Source organism: Chiloscyllium punctatum, chromosome 49, assembly GCF_047496795.1.
Source record: "Chiloscyllium punctatum isolate Juve2018m chromosome 49, sChiPun1.3, whole genome shotgun sequence".
In the NCBI taxonomy this organism is placed as follows: Eukaryota; Metazoa; Chordata; class Chondrichthyes; order Orectolobiformes; family Hemiscylliidae; genus Chiloscyllium; species Chiloscyllium punctatum.
In genome coordinates, this window is record NC_092787.1 from 6,718,362 (window position 1) to 6,741,479 (window position 23,118).

Consider the following 23,118-nt stretch of genomic DNA (forward strand, 5'->3'; position numbering starts at 1 on the left):
GCTTAAAAGGGAAATGGAAATATCTTACAAATTACCCTTTGGATCTTTCAACCTTTGCTTTCTAGGAGTAGTTAGATAGACCTGAGGCTAGGTAAAACATCCACACTCACATTCAATTCTCCTCTCTTTTTCTGGCAAAAGGCCCTAAACTGAGAAATATCTGTGCCATGTTAATAGTATCAGATAAGAAAACCTGATACATGTGAGCGTGCTCCTGTCAATCTGCAGGGGCTGGAAGGAGTGTTGGCTTGAACAATAGACCAATAGAGCATTAAAGGGAGTGATTTTCAATTCATGTTAAGAATCCTACACCCAGCCAATTTCTAAGTGCCACTCACACATTGCTTTTCCTTAATCTATGTCCCAGAGTAATAAAGGATTTGGTTTTGGAAACATTAGATGTGTTGGTGATCTTCATTTAATATTCTATACTCTCTGGACCAGGTTCTCCAGATTGGAATGTGGCAAATGTAACCTCAATATTTAAACAAAGGAACGAGAGAGAAAATAAAGAGAAATATGGGACAGTTACCCTAATATCAGCTGTGGGAATATGATCGTGATGTGACAACAGAACACTTGCAAAGCACTGGATAAAGTCAGCATAGCTTTATAAAAGGGAAATCATGCTTAACTAATTCCCAGATGTTTTCTGAGGATGTAATTATTAGAAAAGGGAGACAAGTATGATGTATTTTGATTTTGAGAAGGCTTTTGATTAGGTCCCATATAAAAGGCTTGTAGGCAAAATTAAAGTACCTGGGATTGGGGTAATATAGTGGCATGTATCAAGAATTGGTTGACAGATTGGAAACAGAGTAGGCATAAATGGATCTTTTTCCAGGTGGTGTGTGGTGACTAGGGGTGTACTGCAACAGTGGTCAGTCTTGGACCCCAGCTTTTCATGGTGTATATACATGGCCTGAATGAGGGAATCAAATGCAACATTTCCAAGTTTGTTGATGACACTAAACTAGATGGGATTGGGAGTTGTGAGTAGGATGCGAGGAGGCTTCAGGGTTATCTAGACAAATAGAGTTTGTGGTTAAACACATAACAGATGTAGTATAATGTGGATAAATATGACATTATACATATTGGTATGATGTACAGAAAGCAATGTTTAAATGGTAATACATTGGGAAATATGAATGTACTAAGGGATCTGGGTGGTCAGCCTGTGGAATTCGCTAATGCAGTAGGCTGTGGAGATTGGGTCGTTGAGAATATTCAAGAAAGAGATTGTTAAATTTTTGGATATGAAAGGTATTAAAGGGTGTGGAGGGAAAGAGATAAGATGGCATTGAGATAGAGAATCAGCCATGATCATATTGAATGATAGAGCAGATTTGACAGCCTAAACTGTCTACCTGTGCTCCTAGTTTCTATGATTCTACTTACTGCCATTGTGTGTGAACAGGCTGATGAGAATGATTGTCAAAGTTAGATGGCAGCCATGATGGGGCCTGCTGCTAGCAGAGAGTAGGCAAAACATTTAATGGCCTAACTGCACAGAGAGGTGACCAAACAGCCAACTGTAAGGTACCGAAACCTATATCACAAAAAAACACTTTGTGGCAATTTTCTTTCTCATTGAAATGTAATTAATTACTCCTAGCATTGAACACAGCAGATTCTGTGCCATAACAGACATCAGATTGGTGAGATTAGGTAGGTTGCAAATTGAAAGTTGTTTGCTGGCCTTCCTGGTCCATTAATAAGCTCCTCAAGGAGCTTAACAGAACATTAATTGAAGGCCAGAGGGTTCTTGGCTCTTCACTAACATACCATTGAGGAGCACTATGCTGCTCCCGCTCCTAATTAACAATCCTGGCCAAAGAGACTTTTGTACCTGGTATGAGTCAAATCTCTTAACAGAAGACAGAGCACACAATTGCTACTGAGGGAATGCTACACAGAGTTATAATTGTTCAGCTGAAATTTTAAACCAATGTTCTGTCTGCTGTCTTAGATGTCATGATACCTTTTGAAGGACAAAGAGTTATCTTGATGTTTTGAAGTGCAATAATCCTTCAACCACCATCATTAAAAAGAGATTATCTGTTCATGTATTAATTTGTTACTTGTGAGATCTTACTGTGCACATTTTGGCTGCCAGGTGTTTCTGCATTGTAAGAATGTACACTTCCAGATGTTCTTTATTGGCTGTGGTTGTACAGGAGATATCTTGGACTGTGAAAGGTTATACAAGTGCAAGCTCTTATTTCTTTTCATTGCAAATCCCCTCGCACATGAAGTTGCAAATAATGTAACTTATATTTTTTTCTCTGACTATAATGGAAATGAGTCCTAGCTTTATGTTTTCAGAAACAGTGTTTTCAGAGGCTGACCAAAGCTGCTCCAGTGGACCAGGTCTGTTTATTGTCTATTTAAATGTACAAAAATGTAATAGATCAAAAGACAAAAATTGCAATGCACATCAGCTGCTGGCAAGCAGACAGGGAATAGTGTGATGCATGGTATAAGAGAAGATAGTTGGTCTACTGAGTAATTCTCCATAAGCTTACTGCTGGTTTGTTCTCATGCAGACCTGACCCTGGATCAAAATCTGACCTTCGCAATGCAGCTTCCATATGGTATGTGAAGCTCTGATCTTAAGGTCATAATTAAGATCTCAAAGACAGGGAGGTGAGTATGATTTGAATCAGACTGTTATTATCTTCATGTTAATATAATTACCTACAAATTTATGTTTTATCATATTTCATATTCTCTAGCTGCTTTTCCTCTCAATTAATTTATCTCCTGCCCTATCCAGCTGCTTGAGAGGATAGGTAACAATCTTGTCCTCTGTAACTAGCCTCAGACTTAAGTACTACTGACAAACTAAAGGCTTGGACTAATATGGCCCATAGATTTTCAATTGTTAGGAGATAGCATGAACCATTCCTGCAAACTACCTGTGCAAATCAGATTTCTGAAGGAATACATTTATTTTCATATCATTCACATACAATGCAAGTTATCATGAGCAGAATACTTACAACAATTGTGAGATTCAGATATACCTGTACTTGTTTTTAAGTGTTTTACAGAGAAGGAGAGGAATAGGCACCTGTTTGAACGTTAGCTCTCCTACAAGAAGAGAGGGAGATGAAGGTCATGCCATACTGATGTGAGAGTTATCAAGAACTGAAGGGGTTTGAAATATTCCAAAATCTGACCTGACTCAGACCACTTGTTTATACCTGCATTTCTCCCTGTCTGAGGGATGAGAAGATCTCCCAGCAGTAGTCAAAGATCAAATATGCTTCAATTTGTTAAAAGGCGTTCCATGATCTGAAACTAATGCAATGATTGATGATGGGGAAATGGTTTGCGTTTCATCAGTTCTGTATAGAATAGGAAAGAATGATTTTCTTTACAGCTGTTTAATATTTTAGTTTATACTTTTCTCACTATTATGACCATGATTGAACTTTGCTATTCTTACTGGTGCTCAAATCACTGAGTTTACTTATCCTGTTGATCAATAACATTTTAACTTCTAAATTAGTCTGTTTTGGATGGTTTCTGCTGGACTGTAGCATGTACTACGTTAACACAGTGGTATTTATGAGTGAATAATATACTGAATAAATCTTTACTGGGATTGATATTGGGTGCGTTAGGGTATCTTAACTCCTTCTCTCCAAAATTTGTATTAGTCATAGAATTTGCATGATATAATTCAGTAGAAAGCAATAAAGATTATGCTGTTTGGAATCAGAAGGAAGACGTTTGATATGGGCACATGTGCTCACTGCACTGTAAGAGCTGCTACTCATGATGAAGATTGCTGCCAATATCCTTTTCAAACATAGGAAATGACAGGACCTGTTTGGTCTATGGTGGCCAAGGACAATAATTTTCTGATCTCACTCGAAGTATCTCTTGCAGTTGACGATATCGAGTTTATTGTGTGTTAGTAACCTATTACAGGTTAACGATGCAAGCTTATGATATATTATTTTATTTGAGAACTTGGATTCTAAAGTACAGGTCAACAAGTTTTTGGTTTTCAGTGCTGTGAAGTCTGATTTTTTTTCAGAAAGGGTCAGAAAGTCATTTGGAACAGTGAGTAAAAACAGGCTTTTCCAAGAAATCATGTGAGATAAGTTGAGTGACTAGATGACCTCCCTAGTGAGATACGTGCTAGAGTGTTTATTCAGTGGAACTTTCATAGCCTGTGGATATAATTATTCAAGGGACATAAGTAGGTTGAACCTTTAATACATGTGTTACTTCTGAGTTAATTGAAGAAACCTGATCTCTTTTGTTTCTGATAACAACAACTTTGGGAAACAAATGACCATTTTGGTGGTTTACAAGTCATTTATATTTTTGGTATGACGTGGAATAATGGGGTTTGATATCCAACATCACCTCTCATCAAAGTTATAACTTGACAGTTCGATCCTGTGAGTATGACTTTGTCAGATAGTTGCTTGACTAATCTGTGTAACAGCTCTTTCAATTCACACACATGTCCCCAGAAATTAATAAAGAGGACTTCACAAGATGGACAGGGATGTATTTCTTATTGTTGTTTCCAATGCTTAGTTTTGCTGCTGGGTGGCCCATGCAGTTTTACTCCTTTCTCTAGACTTGGCAGTTGTTTGATACAGTCAGAGACTTGCCAGCCTAGCTCAGATAATGATTAGGGTCAACCACATCAACCTTGGCCTGAAGTCATATGTGGGCCAGACCAGATAAGGACAGCAGATTTCTTATCTTAAAGGACATTAGCTTAATTGACCCATTGCTGAAACTGACTCTTCTTGCCAAAATATACGATGTCTTTTAATGTGACTATATGTTTTAATTGCTTATCAGAATTGTATTTTGCTATAATAGCAGTCCAGCTGCTCCTAGATCTGAACTGGAGAGTTTCCCTATGTGTAGCAGCTAAAAATGAAGGATTCCCACCTTCTCACAGCTGAGACAGAGAATTCCTACTCTGCATGGTTAAAATGGGAAAGTCCTCCTTTTTTTGCAGCTTCACTGTGTCAATCATGCTGTTTGCAGCCTTAATAAAAACTTCAAACAGTATTCTACTGAATGATTCCTGCTCCTTGCAATTTAAATAAATGATTTCTTCCTTCTTTGCAGCTTTTCTGAAGACTCTCCAGCCTTTTCATGGCCTGAATAAAGTCTCCCCAATTTATTGTTCCCATTATACTAAGTCTGTTTAGACTTTTAATCTCCCCAGAGTTATTACTTAATTGCATGGCTTTGTAATGACCCCCCCGTGACCTTGACTAATTTTCCTTTCATGACCTTTTACTTCTGTTTCTGTGTCTTATGGTGCTTGCTTTCTATGGCAGTCACATTTGATCTAGGAATTACACTATTTTTACCTTCTCTTCTTTTCCACCCTGGATGACTCCTCTGTTAAAAGTTTTCCCAGCCCATGTAGGATTTTAAGCTTTATTCATGGACCCTCCAATGTCTGTTCATTCACCACCAAACTCTGACATGGTCATGCTCCCACACACTACTGCCTCACAATGAAGCCTATAACTGTTCTGTAGTTACCAATTCCTCTTCTCTAGGGAGTTGTTAACTCTCCTGTTGTGGAGCATTGCTTGTCAGGTTTGAAAGACTTTTACCAATCTTGGAGTATTCTCTCTTGATAAAGGTTACCACATGAGTTTCTTCTGCAGGGTTCTTAAATCTTCAATTCTTCCCTGCTGCTGACTAGATTGGAGACTTAAACCTGAGTTTAAAGATTGAACACCGTAGCTCACACCCATGTGTTGTCTGAGCAGTCAAAGCAAATCTGTACTGCTGCCTAACATGTTGTAAAAGGAATGTCAGCTCACTACAGTAGATGAGTTGTTTGTAATGAAGGTGATGCTCCCCCCCCTCCCCCCCACCACCACCCCCCACACCCCTCCTGTTTCAATGTAGCAAACCACAGACTGTTTGGTCAAGTATGGGAAAAAAAGCACAACTTGGTCTAACTAGAGGAATCTCTTATAGTTAACAAGATATAGGTCATTGCATGTTTGCAAATAGTTACAAGTTACATTGATATGAAAGCACAAGTCCAAGCTGACCCTCTGTGGGAGCAAGAGCACAAACTCAGGCACCATGTGAAACTTGTCACTATACTTGCTTACAGCTTTGAGCATCAAAGAGAGTTTGAGGAGGACACAGATGTTAGGTCTTGCTTTTTTGAATCCTAAGCTACTCTGTCCACAAGTTAATATGCTGTATATTGTGCAGGAAGTGTTGGAATTGATCATTTTAGAGTTTATAGCCGCACACTTAGAAAACCAATAGGCAATCAGGAAGAGTCATCATTGATTCATCAAAAGAATATCATGTTCATACCAATTTATTGGAGTTCTTCAAAGGAGTTACATGTTCGAGTCTGTGCATTACTGCTTCTGCTGGGAACCCTGATATTGGTGATCCCATGGTGTTCCATTGATTGTAGGTCTTGTTATTAAATATAAAGTGGATGGTGAGGCACAGGTCTACTAGCTTGAGGATGTTGTCTTTGCTGATGAAGTCGGTGCTGTCTGGTGTTTGGGTCCTTGGTTCCTAAATACTTAACTGCAGAAGCAATCATTCCAACACCCACAAACTGAGCTGCAACAGGACATTACTTCAACGAGTCACTACACACTGCAACACCCAGGAACAGTAAACAGCAGAAGAAAAATACCTACATAGCATATTCTGGAAGAATGGATACCCAATAAACACAGTCTGCCGATTTCTCAACAACAAACCCAAACAAGCAGACACAACAGACCCAGAAACCCTAGACACACCACCTTATATCAAAGACATCTTGAAAATGATTTTCAGACTACTCATTCCCCATGGCACCATGGTAGCTCACAAACCCACCAACAGATCCAAACAGTGGTTGATGAACCCAAAGGACCCTACACAAACAACCAGCAAATTGAATGTCATTTACAAATACCCTACAAGGACTGTAATAAACATTACATCAGATAGACAGGCAGGATACACCAACACCAACTAGCCACCAAAAGACATGACCTGCTATCACTTGCATCCTTATATACAGATAAAGGAAGACACCATGTGTGGAGTAACTGCACTTGGATTTTCAGAAGGTATCTCATAAGATGTCACGTCAGAGATTATTGCAGAAAATTAATGTTCACAATATAGTGAGTAACATACTGCCATGGATAGAGGATTGGCTGGTTGGCCAAAAATAGAACATATGCATAAGATGGTCTCTGTTCTGGCAACAGGATGTGACAACTGCACAGGGATCTCTGCATGTGTTGGGGCATTATCTTTTTCCAACTTGCATCTAAGATTTAGGGAAGGGGTGAAAAGATATGGGAGATAAATTCACAAATGACACCAAGATAGGTAGAAAAGTATGTTAAAAAGAAGAGATGAAGAAGTGGCAGAAGGCTATAGGTAGGTTAAGTGAGTAGGCAAAAGCCTAACAGATGTGGGGAAATATAAAGCTATTCATTTGGGCATGAAAAATAAAAAAAGTACAGTAGTACTCAAAATGGAGAATAACTGCAGAATTCCAAAGTTCAATAGGATTTAAGTGTTCAGGTGCATGCGTCACAAATTATGACTATGCAGGGACAGCACAGAATGAAGAGGATAACGTCATGCTTTATTTTGAAAGTAATTTTTAAAAAAAGTAACAATGATATGCTTCAGTTATAGAGGACATTGATGAAACTATATCTTGAAACCTGTGTACAGAATGATACCTGAAATGAGTGAATTGTCTTATGAGAATTGTTTGAACAGGCTGGGCTTATTTCCACTGGAGTTTAAAAGAGTGAGGGACGATTTGATTGAAATTTACACATTCCTGAAGGATCTTGACAAGGCAGACATGGAAAATATGTTTCCTCTTGTGAAACACGAAAAGATCTGAAGGAGGGGTTAAATTATCTACTTCTGTTCTTGATTCACTTGTTTGTCTGACATAATCATAGCATGTGGTGCTTATGGCATTCCTTACCGTTAACTCTTTCAGACACATAATACAACAGACCTCTACAGAAATACACCAATTCTTCTCTTCACAAATATATTGGCAAAGACAGGTTGATAGAAGCTATCAAAGGCCTGTCTGGGATAATATCTGCATCATTCCTAAAATTATTTCAAGGAACATGTGCACGAAAGTTCTCTACACAAAAAAAAAGTCTTTCTTCTAATTATACGTACTGACTGACTTGTTAGTTTGTGTGTTGTATTTGTAAATTACTATAACCTGTAGAGTCACAGAGTCATAGAGATGTACAGCACGGAAACAGACCCTTCGGTCCAACTTGTCCATGCCGACCAGATATCCCAACCCAATCTAGTCCCACCTGCCAGCACCCGGCCCATATCCCTCCAAACCCTTCTTATTCATATACCCATCCAAATGCCTTTTAAATGTTGCAATTGTACCAGCCTCCACCACTTCCTCTGGCAGCTCATTCCACACATTTACCACCCTCTGGGTGTAAAAGTTGCCCCTTAGATCTCTTGTATATCTTTCCCCTCTCACCCTAACCCTATGTCCTCTAGTTCTGGACTCTCCCACCCCCAGGGAAAAGACTTTGTCTATTTATCCTATCCATGCCCCTCATAATTTTGTCAACCTCCATAAGGTCATCCCTCAGCCTCCGATGCTTCAGGGAAAACAGCACCAGCCTGTTCAGCCTCTCTCTATAGCTCAAGTCCTCCAACCCTGGCAACATCCTTGTAAATCTTTTCTGAACCCTTTCAAGTTTCACAACATCTTTCTGATAGGAAGGAGACCAGAATTGCACACAATATTCCAACAGTGGCCTAACCAATGTCCTGTACAGCCACAATATGACCTCTCAACTCCTGTACTCAATACTCTGCTCAATAAAAGAAAGCATACCAAAAGCCTTCTTCACTATCCTATCTACCTGCGACTCTGCTTTCAAGGTGCTGTGAACCTGCACTCCAAGGTCTCTTTGTTCAGTAACACTCCCTAGGACCTTACCATTAAGTGTATACGTCCTGCTAAGATTTACTTTCCCAAAATTCAGCACCTCGCATTTATCTGAATTAAACTCCATCTGCCACTTCTCAGCCCATTGGCCCATCTGGTCCAGATCCTGTTGTAATCTGAGGTAATTCTCTTTGCTGTCCACTACACCTCCAATTTTGGTGTCATCTGAAAACTTACTAACTGTACCTCTTATGCTCACATCCAAATCATTTATGTAAATGGCAAAAAGTAGAGGGCCCAGCACCGATCCTTGTGGCACCCCACTGATCACAGGCCTCCAGTCTGAAAAACAATCCTCCACCACCACCCTCTGTCTTCTATCTTTGAGCCAGTTCTGTACCCAAATAGCTAGTTTTCCCTGTATTTTGTGAGATCAAACCTTGCTAACCAGTCTCCCACCGGGAACCTTGTCGAACGCCTTACTGAAGTCCACACCGTCTGCCTTACTGTAGTTTTAAATTCTGAGGAAGAAACCTGAGGCATAAAATACAGAAAGATTTTTTACTCCCTTTCATCTCTTCAACCTTAGAAATTCAGAGCTGCAGTCAAAATTTTAAGCAATTTACTTTAAATTCAAGAACTGAAATTAAGAAAGTAAGGAGATCCAAGCAAAAGAAAAATCAATATTTCCAGAACTGTATTCTCATTTTCTTAATACTTTTGAAAGTAATTTTTTAAAGGTATAGTTATGTTGTGAAGCAGGGATAGAGAGAAAGAAAGAAATTATTGTAACCTGGAAACTGGCAAGACGACCTTGCAGGAAATACTTTACACGATACAATAAAAAGAACATCAGCAAGAGAATCTGTCTTCAAAAGCTTCAGGCAGTCCTAAAGATCGGATTGAAGAATATCACATTCATAGAGCTTTTCTTGTTTTAATGGGGTTTGTACCTGACTCATGAACTTCACTTTGTACCTGCAGCATATGGTACTTTCAAGCAGAAATTGGCCCAAATAGATTCATCTAAAAGTTAAACTGATATCAGTCAACAGGATAAAAGAATCAGTGTCTTTACTTGAGATCATCCGGCAAAAGTGGGAAAAAAAACCGACACACAATTGTGAAAAAAGTTCTTTCCAGTTCTATATATGCAAGTCAAGTGCTCCTGCATTAATTCTTATAGCAAAAAACCTCCACAAAACGTGTTCCTTATCTGGAAACCAACTTGTTCTGGCTGGAATAGTTGGAAGGTGACCTGAAATGGATTTTAAAGTGGATTCTGGATTTACAATTGATCTCGGGTGCATAAAGACCACTACCTAATCATTTTTGGAAAGAACAACTCCAGAAACTGTAAGGAGACATTAAAGAAGATCAAAGTGACAAAAACAACACAAGCCTTTCTGTTTACCTAACTAAAAATATACTTTTGCCAAACACATTTTACAAATGATTTGGAGATGCCGGTGTTGGACTGGGATGCACAAAGTTAAAAATCACACAACACCAGGTTAAAGTCCAACAGGTTTAATTGGAAGCACTAGATGGCTGATGAAGGAGCAGCACTCCAAACGCTAGTGCTTCCAATTAAACCTGTTGGACTATAACCTGGTGTTGTGTGATTTTTAATATTTTATAAAGGCATTGTTCCTTTCGATGAAAGCTGAACACATCACTGACTTAAGAAAGCTAAAATCAAATAAATGTTGACACAAAAAGAGAAATATTCATTTGAAAATGGCTTCCCTTGGTCCTGATTTTGTATCTACAACATGAAAGCACAAGTCCAAGCTGACCCTCTGTGGGAGCAAGAGCACAAACTCAGGCACCATGTGAAACTTGTCACTATACTTGCTTACAGCTTTGAGCATCTAAGAGCTTTCGTTCAGTTGCTCTGTTGAGGCTGTCTTTTCCATGCAGTCTCTGACAGCCTTCTCATAAGCTCAGCAGAGACCCCGAATGGATGTGTGTAGTTGAATTCTGAATCTACGGGTCGACACCTCCAGCATTATAATTCAATGTCAAAGTTATGCTTTCAGTTCTCATTTACTGTTGTAATGACAATGACTGACTGCAAGGAGCTGGATATTTGAATTATCAGTGGAATTCTGGGCTACTTCACATTTATAGTAATCAGCCTTCCCACACAACAAGCCTCAAATTGTTTGATGATGTACCCTATCCATGCAATTTGCACAAAAACATTTCTTTCACTCAAAAGTATATGATCAATTCTAAATCTTTGCTAAAGTTTGACTTTTAAACATAATTCATTTCTGCTGGAATGCTTATATATGAATGACAGATAGTTTTACAACATAATGATAGGTTGTCATTGAATTGAGCCACTTAACATCATTGGACAAACTGAAGTTAATTCCCAAATGCTTTTATTTTTAATGAAGTTAAGGACTGTTAAATGGAGATTGGCAGTAAATCTTTGTTCTTAATTATATGTACACAAATAATTTGTCAGTGTACTGCCTATTATGGTTCACTGTTAAATTAAACAAATGCTGGAAATAATTTAATCTTATTACTGTATGTAGCATGGATGAGAGACATTTTGCACAATTCTTTTTCACTGAAGATAGTTTTTAATAAGTGTAACACAAGTTTATGAATAACACTGTAACCTGAATGAGTCTTTTAGCATGTTACATCATCAATTGAACTTATATTTATTAATATAGAAAAACGGACAAACATGTTTTTTATTCACTGATGGGATATGGGTCTCAATGATTGCCCAGCATTTTTTGCCCATCTCTCGTCAGCCTTTTGAAGGTAGTGGTGAGTTGCCTTCTTGAAACATTAAACTGCCATTTGGGATACACTTCAAGGGTTTTGACCCAACGACATTGATAATATATTTCCAAGACAGGATGGTAAGTGGTTTGGAGGGGAACTTGCAGGTGGCGGTGTTCCTATGTATTTGATGCCCTGTCCTTCTTGATGGAAGTTGTGCTTTGGAACCATGGAACTTTGGTAATGTCCTGCTGTGCATCTTATAGATGGTACATACTGCTGTAACTGACCGTTGATGGTGGAGGGAATGAATGTATGTGGATGTGGTGCCAATCAGGTTGACTGCTTTGTCCTGGATAGTGCCAAGCTTCTTGAGTGTTGTTGGAGCTGGACTCATCCAGGCAAATGAGGAGTATTCCATCATACTCTTTGTGCTTTGTAGATGGTGGGCAAGCTTTGGGAAGTCAGCAGGTGAGTTACTTATTGTGGGATTCCTCTAACCAGGTCTTACATCCACAGTATTCATATGGCTAATCTAGTTCAGTTTCTGGTCAATTGTAAACTCCAGGATGTTGATAATGTAGGATAATTGATGTCATCGAATGTCAAGGGGTGATGGTTTAATTCTCTCTTGTTAGAGGTGGCTATTGTTGGCACTTGTGTGACTTGAGTCACACTTGCAACATCTCAGCCCAATCTTAGATATTGTCCAGACTTTGCTGCATTTGGACCTGGACTGCTTCAGAGGCATGTTCAGACAAAACTAGACACCAAACCAAATAAGGAGGCATTAAAAGAATTGATCAAACTTTTGTGCAAAAGGGTCCTAGAGCAGCAGTAAAGTCAATGCTTTCTCATGACTAATGATTATTTCCCTTTATTCTGTTCGTACTGAGTGTATTGATTATTCCCTATAGAATAGAAATTTACTGAGGGAATGATTCTACTGGGATGCAAATGGTGCAAACATAACTGAAATGATTTTTAAAATGGAAATTATAGAGTCATAAAATCATAGAGATGTACAGCACAGAAACAGACCCTTCGGTCCAACCCGTCCATCCAATCCGTCCATGCCGACCAGATATCCCAACCCAATCTAGACCCACCTGCCAGCACCCGGCCCATATCCCTCCAAACCCTTCCTATTCATATACCCATCCAGATGCCTTTTAAATGTCGTAATTGTAACAGCCTCCACCACTTCATCTGGCAGCTCATTCCATACACGTACCACCCTCTGGGTGAAAAAGTTGCCCCTTAGGTATCTTTTATATCTTTCCCCTCTCACCCTAAACCTATGCCCTCCAAAAATATTTCATTAATAACAAAATCTGAAAATTGCAAATTAGAAGTTGAAGATTCACAGTGGTTACTATGAAAATCTTTAAAATTTGAGAATTTTGAAACAAAGAGCCAATTGGATTCAGATAGCTAGTTTTCAGGCGCAAACATAATTTTTCTTTTGACATGGACACAAGATGTGTAGGGGCAACTTTCCCTGGGCTTGGGAGCCTCTTAAATGCAAAACTAGTAACAGGGAAAAGTGTTCAACACTGTGGCCCAGATGTTCCAGCCAGGGTCTTTACTATTCAGCTTCCAAACAGAGTGATTCACTTACGAACAAACATATAAACCATGCTGTACATCTCTATGACTCTATAAACATATGAAATAGGAACAGAAATAGGCCAACCAGGCTCAGTCTCCTCTGCCAGTCAATACGCTTATGACTGATCTGTTTGTGTTTCAAATTTCACACTCCTATCTATCGAAAAGCCCCTTGAATCTCCTGATCTAATCAGAACCTATCCACTTCCAGACCTAACCAGAAACTGTCCACCTCTGACTTAAAAATATTAGTTTGCAGGAATGGCGTGTACCAGAAGCTAATGGGATGCTATCCTTTACTATGAGAGGAATTAAAGATCAAAGTAAAGATGTTATGCTTCTGTTACACAGAACCTCCACCACCTTTTCAGGCCGAGAGTTCCAAAGCTGCATTACCTCTGAGAGAAAAAAAAAGTTCCTAATCTCTGTCCAAAAATGGCAAGGCCTAATTTTAAAACTGTGCCCCTAGTTCTGGAATTATCGACAGGAGGAAACATCCTTTCCATAATCAGCTTGTCAAGATCATTCAGGATCTCAAACTCTTCAATCAAATCAATCCCAACTGACTCTTCTAAACTCTAGTGAATCAAGCCCAGCCTGTCCAACTTATCCTCAAAAAACAACTTGCTCATTCCAGGCTAGTAAACCTCTGAATTGCCTTCAGTGCAGTTACATCCTTCCTTAAGTAAGGAGACCATAATTGCACTCAGTATTTGAGACTTGGTCTCATCTATGTCCTATGTAACTGAAACACAATATCTTAACTTCTTTAATTCCTCTCAGAATAAAGGATAACATCCCATTCGCCTCCTTGTACCTGCATATTAATATTTTGTGATTCATACACAAGAACAAATGAATCTCTCAGCACCTTGGAATTCTACAGTCATTCTTCATTTAAATAATACCCTGGTTTTGCATTCTTCCTGCTAAAGTGAATAACTTCACATTTGCCAACATTATACTCCATCTGCCAGAGTTCTGCCCCTCGGTCAACCTATCTATATCAGTCTGCAAATTTTGTCACCTTTACAAACTAGTTTCTTATCAATCTTGGTGTCATCTGCAAATTTAGCTACCATACCTTTGCTCCCTTATCACAGTCATTGACTGAAATTGTAAAAGGTTGAGGACCCAACAGAGATCCCTGTGGGACTCCACACATCACATCATGCCCATAAGGTGAAAACCCATGATGCATTCATTGGTCTCTGTGAGTCAGTCAACCTTTAATCTATTCACAGATTGCCATTCTTAACCACAGCACTTGTTAAAGAGGAAAATAAGATTTTGTGACAGAATATTGGCACTGTATTAATTTTTAATTATAAATACAGAAAATGCTGGAAATACTCAACAGGCCAAGTAGCACATGGGGAGGGAGAAAAAACATTAATGCTTCAGATATTAAATATTTCCAGAAACTATTATTTTTATTTTAGGTTTTGACATTCACGGTTCTTTTTGTGATGCTCAAATGTTGACATGGAAATATATGGGTCAAAATTCTGGAATTCCCTCTCTAAGGGCATTGTGGGTCAACCTATAGCAGATGGACTGCAGCAGTTTAAGATGGCAGCCCACCACCAGCTTCTCAAGGGCAACTAGGGTTGGCCAATAATTGCTGGTCAGCCAAGATTCCAAGCCCCACGAGTGAATATAAAAAAGAGGAGCAGGAGTAGGTCATTCGGCTCCTTGAGCCTGTTCTGTCATTCAATATGCTCATGGTTGATCATCCAATTCTGTTCTGGTTTTGGCCCCATAACCTTTGATCTTTTTCGCCCTAAAAACAATATCCAACTCCTTCTTGAAAACAATGAATGCTGGGAATTCCAAGGCTCAACAGCGAAGAAATGTTTCCTCATCTCAGTCCTGAATGGCCATAAAGTGTTGCCCTTGCTTCTGGACTCCCTGGTCATCAGGAACATCCTTCCTGCATTTACCCTGTCTAGATTTGTTAGAATTTTGCAGGTTTCTGTGAGATCTCCCTTATTTTTCTAAATCCACTGAATATCATCCTAACTGATCCAATCTTTATTCATACTTCAGGGTTGGAATATAAAAGCAGAGATGTACTACTAAGACTTTATAAAGCTCTGGTTAGGCCCCATTTGGAGTACTGTGTCCAGTTTTGGTCCCCACACCTCAGGAAGGACATACTGGCACTGGAACGTGTCCAGCGGAGATTCACACGGATGATCCCTGGAATGACAGGTCTAGCATATGAGGAACGGCTGAGGATACTGGGATTGTATTCGTTGGAGTTTAGAAGATTAAGGGGAGATCTAATAGAGACGTACAAAATAATACATGGCTTTGAAAAGGTGGATGCTAGAAAATTGTTTCTGTTAGGCGAGGAGACCAGGACCCGTGGACACAGCCTTAGAATTAGAGGGGGTCATTTCAGAACGGAAATGCGGAGACATTTCTTCAGCCAGAGAGTGGTGGGCCTGTGGAATTCATTGCCACGGAGTGCAGTGGAAGCCGGGACGCTAAATGTCTTCAAGGCCGAGATTGATAGGTTCTTGTTGTCTAGAGGAATTAAGGGCTACGGGGAGAACGCTGGCAAGTGGAGCTGAAATGCGCATCAGCCATGATTGAATGGCGGAGTGGACTCGATGGGCCGAATGGCCTTACTTCCACTCCTATGTCTTATGGTCTTATGGTCTTATATGTTTATATCCCTAGCTGTCTGATTTTGCTTTTATCTTGCACAGGACCTCAAAGTTCTGTCAAGTGATAGGGCTGAATGAATTTCACAGGAGATTGTGTTTGTAGCAGACTGTGTAAAAGAAACTTCGTAATAATTTGATCAAAAATGACCATTCTACTTATGTCCTTTCTACAGTTCAGATTGGAACAGCAGCTAATTATAGAATCAGAGATGTTTGCACCAGAAAAGGAGAACTTTGGTAGATTGCATACACACAAGTGCTTTGATGAATCATTTCCACAACTGCAATCCAAAATACCATTGCCCTACTCTCTCCCTTTCCCCAGTATTATCCTTAGTTTTCAATATTCATCTTCCCTTAAAAATGCAATATTTTTCATCTTTATGGTTTCCAATGGCAAAACAATTCCCACTTCATAATGAAAAATCTCCCAATCTCTTGTAAGATGGACAAAGGTCTGTGAAGACCATCCAGAGAATTGTCTGGTGTAAAACTGGATTTAATTAACAGTTCTAGCATCATAGATGTTTACAGCAGGGAGAAAAAGGCCATTTGTGCCATTGAGTCTGTGCCAGTCAAAATCAGCACCTAACTATCTAAATTCAATTTCCTATAGCCTTGTACACCTTCACAAGGCTATATTTCTTAAATAATTCTTAAATTAAACTAAATACTTCTTAAATTATATTAGATTCCCTACAGCATGGAACAGGCCCTTTGGCCGAACAAGTCCACACTGACCCTCTGAAAAGTAACCCACCCAGACCCATTTCCCTCTGACTAATGCACCTAATACAATGGGCAATTTAGCATGGCCAATTCACCTGACCTGCACATCTTTGGACTGTGGGAGAAAACCGGAGCACCCGGAGGAAACCCACGCAGACACGGGGAGAATGTGCAAACTCCACACTGACAGTCGCCTGAGGCTGGAATCGAACCTGGAACCCTGGTGCTGTGATGCAGCAGTGCTAACTACTGAGCCACCATGCCATCCATGTAATGACGATTTCTGCCTCAACGTCCCTTGTAGAGAGTGAGTTCCAGATTCCTACCACTTTCAAAGTGAAAAAATGTTTCCTCTCAATCCCTCTAACCTCCCGTCCCCTTCCCTTAAATCTATGTTCCCAGTCATTGATCCCTCCATCAGGAGAAAAAAGTACCTTGCTATCTATAGTCCTCATAAATTTATACATCTCAATAACATCTCCCCCCTTAGCCTCCTTTGCTCCAAGGAAAATAAGCCTCGTCTATCCATTTTTACTTCATAATAAAACTCTGAAACCCAAGTGATAGCCTGATAAATTTACTCCAGTGCCATCACATCGCTTCTATAATGTGGATTTTAGAACTGCATGCAATACTTTACAATACTGTGGCCTTGGAGAAAGTGAGGACTGCAGTTGCTGGAGATCAAGTCAAAAAGTGTGGCGCTGGAAAAGCACAGCCGGTCAGGCAGCATCTGAGGAGCAGGAGAGTTGACATTTTGGGTATAAGCCCTTCATCACAAATAATGTTCCTGATGAAGCGCTTCTGCCCAAAACATTGATTCTCCTACTCCTCAGATGTTGCCTGACCTGCTGTGCTTTTCCAGACCTACCAGACAAAACTGTCCATCCCACTACTAGCCCAAACACTGACCACAACACTATCTCATCATGAACTGAAACCAGATTCCAATCAGCAACACACCCCAGAAGCAATCCCATCTCGTTAAACATAGTGCAGATTTAAATTATTTGTAGGATTATTGCCTCTGGTTACAAACCCTAGTTCAGGATTTGAGATTGAAATCGAACATGACACTTCATTGGAGTTCTGTGGGAGTGCTGCATTGTTAGAACCTGTGGTTTTGGGTATAATTTTTTTAAAAAAAGATTCCCTTTTTGCCATGATAGCATTTCAGTAGGTAGAATCTTTCACTATATAAAGAGTCAATTAATGTGGGATTACTAATTAGTAGATAATTGAATTAGCAAACACATATTTAAATAGAGTAGGAAAATAAATATTGTGGCAGTTTGGTGTCCTCTGTGAGTACAGAGTACTGTGAGCATATGATAGCAAGCTTTCACCATCGTTCTAGAGAAAACTACATAATACTATTGTAATAATGTTGAAAATAATAACTTCTCCAATGTGATTTATATCACCTTTAATACGTGGCACAACACATCCATCGTGAGGCAATACATGGACACACCCATTGCTAGGCAACACATAATCACACCCATCATGAGGCAACACATGACACCCATCACCCTGCAACACAAACACACTGTTACAGATAGACCATAGTCAATAATGAACTTTCAGGGAAAATAGTTCAGAAAATCCCAGCAAAAATGTCCTATCCAACACAGAAACCCAATAACTAGCTATAATGGGAATAACCTCAACCAATACAACTACTAGTAGGCAGGACACTCTCAATTTACAATTAATTTCAAGGCAAAGTCAAGATCAAAAATGTTGCTTTAACCCTTTGCCCTGCACTGATCTTAGTGCCAGTAATTCAGGACAAGGAACCTAGCTGTAAAAATGTAAAAACTCCCAAAAGTACTGTCGATGAAAATATAGACTGACTTTATAAAATATGAATAAAGAATTAATTAACAAAAGCAATCCAAAATGAAGAGCTGCTCTGTTTTATAAAAAATCCTTCACTGATAATAAAAAAGGAGCTTTCAATATTACCATCTTAAACCTTGAATAAAGTTTGATTCACTATCCAACAATATTGTACTAAACAATTGGCTATTTCGATAATCAGTACATTAAAGGATTAGGTGATACCATCCTACCTTCGAGGTAGTACCTTTTTTTAAAATATCAGTTGAAGATTACAATTTTGAAGTTACACCGTTAGCAGTTAAATTAGTTAATTCTCTAAAGATTCACAGACGAGAGGGTTTCGGAATCCTTGTGCTATGAAGATTTCTTGTTGTTAAAGGCTACAAGAATACTTAGAGATTCAGTTGTTGAGGCATCAGTAATCAAGACAGAGTTAATCCACGCCCAGTCTAGTTCAGAACTCCAGACCATATATTACAACATGCTGTAACGAGTTGAGTAAAGCTTGGAGAACTGGACAGGGGCAGAGCATCATTGGTGTTCACAGAAGTGACAGAGCATGGAGTGCCTGTGATGTTCTTCTCATCAGTTCGTAGGCAGTTTTCGAAGGACATGCTGCAGAGGCAGATGACCGTGGGAGCTGCTACAAATAGTTTTACACAGAATCTCTAGGCTGCATGCTTCAGTAACCATGGAAGTAGAGAGAACTTCTTCCCATTTTCAGCTCTCTGCTGAGCTGATTCTGCTGTTCCTCTTCATTTGGGGTAGGTTAGCTGTCAGTCTTTTGTACTAAACTTTCTTCACTAACACCATGATCTAAAGTTTAGTTGACAGAGTAACTGCCTATTGAGGCAGCCAGGAATAGACTGGCTTAACTCAATCAACGTGGTCTTTATATCCAAAGCACTAAGCTGGATTGTTGGAGAGCTATTCGTATTTTGTTATCATGTGAGCTGAATCCTTTGTGCTGTGCCTGTCTGTATGGAGTAATACATAATACTTAAAAACTACATTTGAAAATCAACTTTGAATTTTATCTGATCATTTGATTTTCAAACAAGGCTGTTGTCCTATTTACCATAACTTACATTTAATTTTAAGTGAATTTAAGCTGCTTAACTTCTGAACCTATGAAACAAAAGCAGTTCACTGGCATTTTCTTGCAGTAACCATAGTTACACCAGTTAGCAGTGTTTGATAATTACACTATAATAATTCACTGCACTTTCTGGATGGATTGCAAGTTGGTCACAGTTATATTTGAAACTGCAAGATAACAGGAAATTCTCTGTTCGTATACCTACACATTTCATGGTTTCCTTCAATATTAAGACTAAGAATTAGTTCACACTGGTACCAGTTTCAATTGAGATGTTCAGACAGACTGTCATAAAAGTAACTTGTTTATTTTGTGGTGGAATACAAATTCATCAGGAACAGTAATGTCTAGGTTTAATATTTTAAACCCAATTAAGTAGTCAGAAAAGTCACATTGGGTACATGGCTCTGGCTGTAAGATAAGCATAAAAAAGGAATTACCAGTTTAAAAAAAGTGCAAAAGACTTCAGAAATTACATTGGGCTTAAAGGTGTAATCTTTTCTCGCATTGCTTTAAGTAAAATAATCAATGATAGGGAAGGTGACTAGGAAAGTCGGGAAGGGGTTTCGTACCAGTTGTTTATCAGCTATTTTGTTATTCAAGTTTCTCCTCTAAATGATATTTTTCATTAGCCCATTAGAATGGTTTCTTCAGTGTAATTTTGAAGTTATATAGATGTTTAAGTTTACATTTGTCATGAGTCACCCATTTTAATTTCATTAATCTTCTTAACATTTTGCAAAAAGTTAATAAATACTTGCAATGGAAGCAGAAGCATTAATCCTGGATGCATGTGGATGATGTCGGAAATCAATTAGTTATAGGCTTTAAGTTATAGCTACAGTGGAACCGTTTCAGAAACTGCAGATGACATTTGAAAGAATATAATCTTCTTCTTCTGTCTGAAAGGTTAGCTGTTGATGATTCTGACATTGAGTGGGCCAGATGGCAGTGCCAGATGAATGTTACCATTAGGACTGTTTCTTGTGACCTCTGCCTGTGCTTTTAACCAGCTCTATTTGTTCATGTCGCAGATCCTGTGCTGGTTCTACCCAGATCAAGGCCAGTGACGTATATAAATCTCCTAATTTGAGCTCTGTCTTGGGATCCGTAAATGGCTGATCATGGTCTAAGTCAGTTGATAAAATTTGTTCAACTGTTGAATTCAACAGCATTTCAAATAACTATTTTTTCTGTAATTCACAACAGTTTGAACATATTTATCTCTTGAAAATGTATGTTACAGTGAACATGTGGATCCTATTGCCAACATTCATACAAACTAAAGCCAAATTTGGTCCTCTGAACTTGAACACTTGTGGTCTCTACGGTTACTTAATGCACAAATTGTTGTGTGCAAAAGAAATATACTTATCCTGTAGGGGTGGAGAGGAGTGTATTATTTGAAGATGGCTTTAAATATTCCTGGTTGCTTCATTAGCTAAGAATGCAGTGGGGCTTTCCTATTCTTTCGTCTCAAACCACGTCACTGTTTTTCAATTAACTGTTGCTATGGGAAACAGAAGAATTTGCCAACACTGAATGCACAAGACTTCAAACTGCTTTCAGGCTAGCTGTGGTGCTTTATGTCTGATAGGTGATTGTTAGGATTTCAATGCTGCTGTGTTTGGCTGGTACTCCAAATTGAGTTTCAGTGTGTGTCATTGGATTTCTGCTTCTTGTGTGCTACTGTCTGCAGAATTTATTAATTCCACAGACACTGGAAGCAGCATTGCCTATGGACTTAGCCAAGCCTTTAGAAAAATTTGTCTGTTTGTGGAACACCTAGGGTTCTGAAAGCAATGTTTCTACATTTCTCAATCAAATTTGCATTTTAAAGCAAAACTCTTTGGTGTGGAGCAAATATTAATTTCTAATGAAGCTGTAAATGAACCTTCTTTACATTGCTTACCAGATAGGTTTTTCTAACAGTTGGTGATGGTTTCAGAGTCTTCATTAGACTCTTAACTCCAGAGTCGTTATTGAATTCAAACTTTTTTCACTGTTTACTCAAGATAAAGAACTTGATTTCTGTTGACAGTAATCACTGTTAATTGAGTGAACTTCATTATTTTATGTATTCTTTTAAAAACATTGCAACAATCTCTTTTTAAAAAGTAAACTAAGTGTTAGATTTACACCATGGTTGATAATAAAGCAATAGTTCCTCTTTGAAATTTGAAGCTGATGGGATCTTATTCAAGCTCATCACTTTACATCTGAAACATTATTTTATCAAGTGAAGGAAATGATTCTAATGAAAACTACAAAACTAGATATTAATAACTGAACAAAACTATCTCTTCACTTAGAAATTTGAAATTTTCAAGCTACGTGATGCAACAGCAGTTTGTTTTTACAATTACATCTCTGTAATGAGTGTTGCTAGTAGCTTTTAGCACTCACTCAACACAGGCTTTGAACTTTTAAATGGTCTCCTGCCATATGGCTCATTGACACATTAATTCTCACTGATTGAAAGTTGTTCTAGTTGTCAGAACAGTCATGACTAACATTGGAATAGGTCATCTATCTGTCCTTTGGAAATGATCCATGAGAGAGGGAACCCAAAAATGGAGAGAACAACTGAAATTATATGAAATTATTTTATTCTATTAGGTATTAGAATGAAAAGTCACATTTCCATTTTGATGACATTATGAATAAAATTCAATGATACTACAGGTAGTTCTTCTATAACACGATCTTGTGTGACCCCGCATTATAGAAAAATTGCACTTTGGAAAAAGCATTAAAAGTGCTGGTGATGTAAAAAGTTTCTGCTGTCGAAACCATGTCCCCAATTTGTCAATCGTGTTACAGTGAATTCACGCTAACAAAAGTCCAAAGATGTGTAGGTCAGGTGAATTGGCCATGCTAAATTGCTCGTAGTGTTAGGTAAGGGGTAAATGTAGGGGTATGGGTGGGTTATGCTTCGGCGGGTCGGTGTGGACTTGTTGGGCCGAAGGGCCTGTTCCCACACTGTAATGTAATGTAATCTAATCTAATCAAAATGCACATTACAGCAGAACGACCTGTACTTTCCCACTGAATCATTAGTTCACCCCTGGATTAATACATTTCTAGTTTGGCAAATGAGAATGTTCCAGTCTGGACGAGATGTCCTCAATGGCACCCTTGACTCTACTGCACCATGTGGCAGAGAACTTAGCATAATATCTGGTTTAAAGCTCCAACTAGCTCGATAGTAAAAGCATCAGAATTCTGCCTGATGGGAACATTCCATATGTTACTAAGTCCTTACACTACAAAATCACTGAATATTAAAGAAGTTTGCAGAAAACAAAACTATCAAACACCAAGAATGTGTTTGCACCTGATTTCTGAAACAGCATTAAAATTAATTGGACAGCATTTTTTTAATTCACGCATGGAATGTGGGCATCACTGGCTGGACTGGCATCTATTGCCTATCCCTTGTTGCCTTTGAGAAGGTGGTAGTGAGC

General features: G+C 38.8%; 1 protein-coding gene and 1 long non-coding RNA gene across 3 annotated transcripts in view; one reads left to right on the forward strand and one right to left on the reverse strand.

Moving 5' to 3' along the window:
- The window catches only part of LOC140469635 (uncharacterized), a 37,981-nt gene extending 18,918 nt beyond the window's left edge, over positions 1–19,063 (reverse strand). Inside the window, exon 1 of the long non-coding RNA XR_011956183.1 lies at positions 18,797–19,063. This is a non-coding gene — a long non-coding RNA (uncharacterized lncRNA). The remainder of the gene's footprint in view (positions 1–18,796) is intronic.
- Positions 19,064–19,097: 34 nt separating this feature from the next.
- LOC140469631 (protein crumbs homolog 2-like) overlaps positions 19,098–23,118 on the forward strand; it is a 184,144-nt gene continuing 180,123 nt past the window's right edge. For both annotated transcript variants that reach the window (XM_072566321.1, XM_072566322.1), the window contains exon 1: positions 19,098–19,316. In XM_072566321.1, coding sequence (XP_072422422.1) covers positions 19,244–19,316 — 73 coding nt within the window. In that variant the 5' untranslated portion in view covers positions 19,098–19,243. The remainder of the gene's footprint in view (positions 19,317–23,118) is intronic.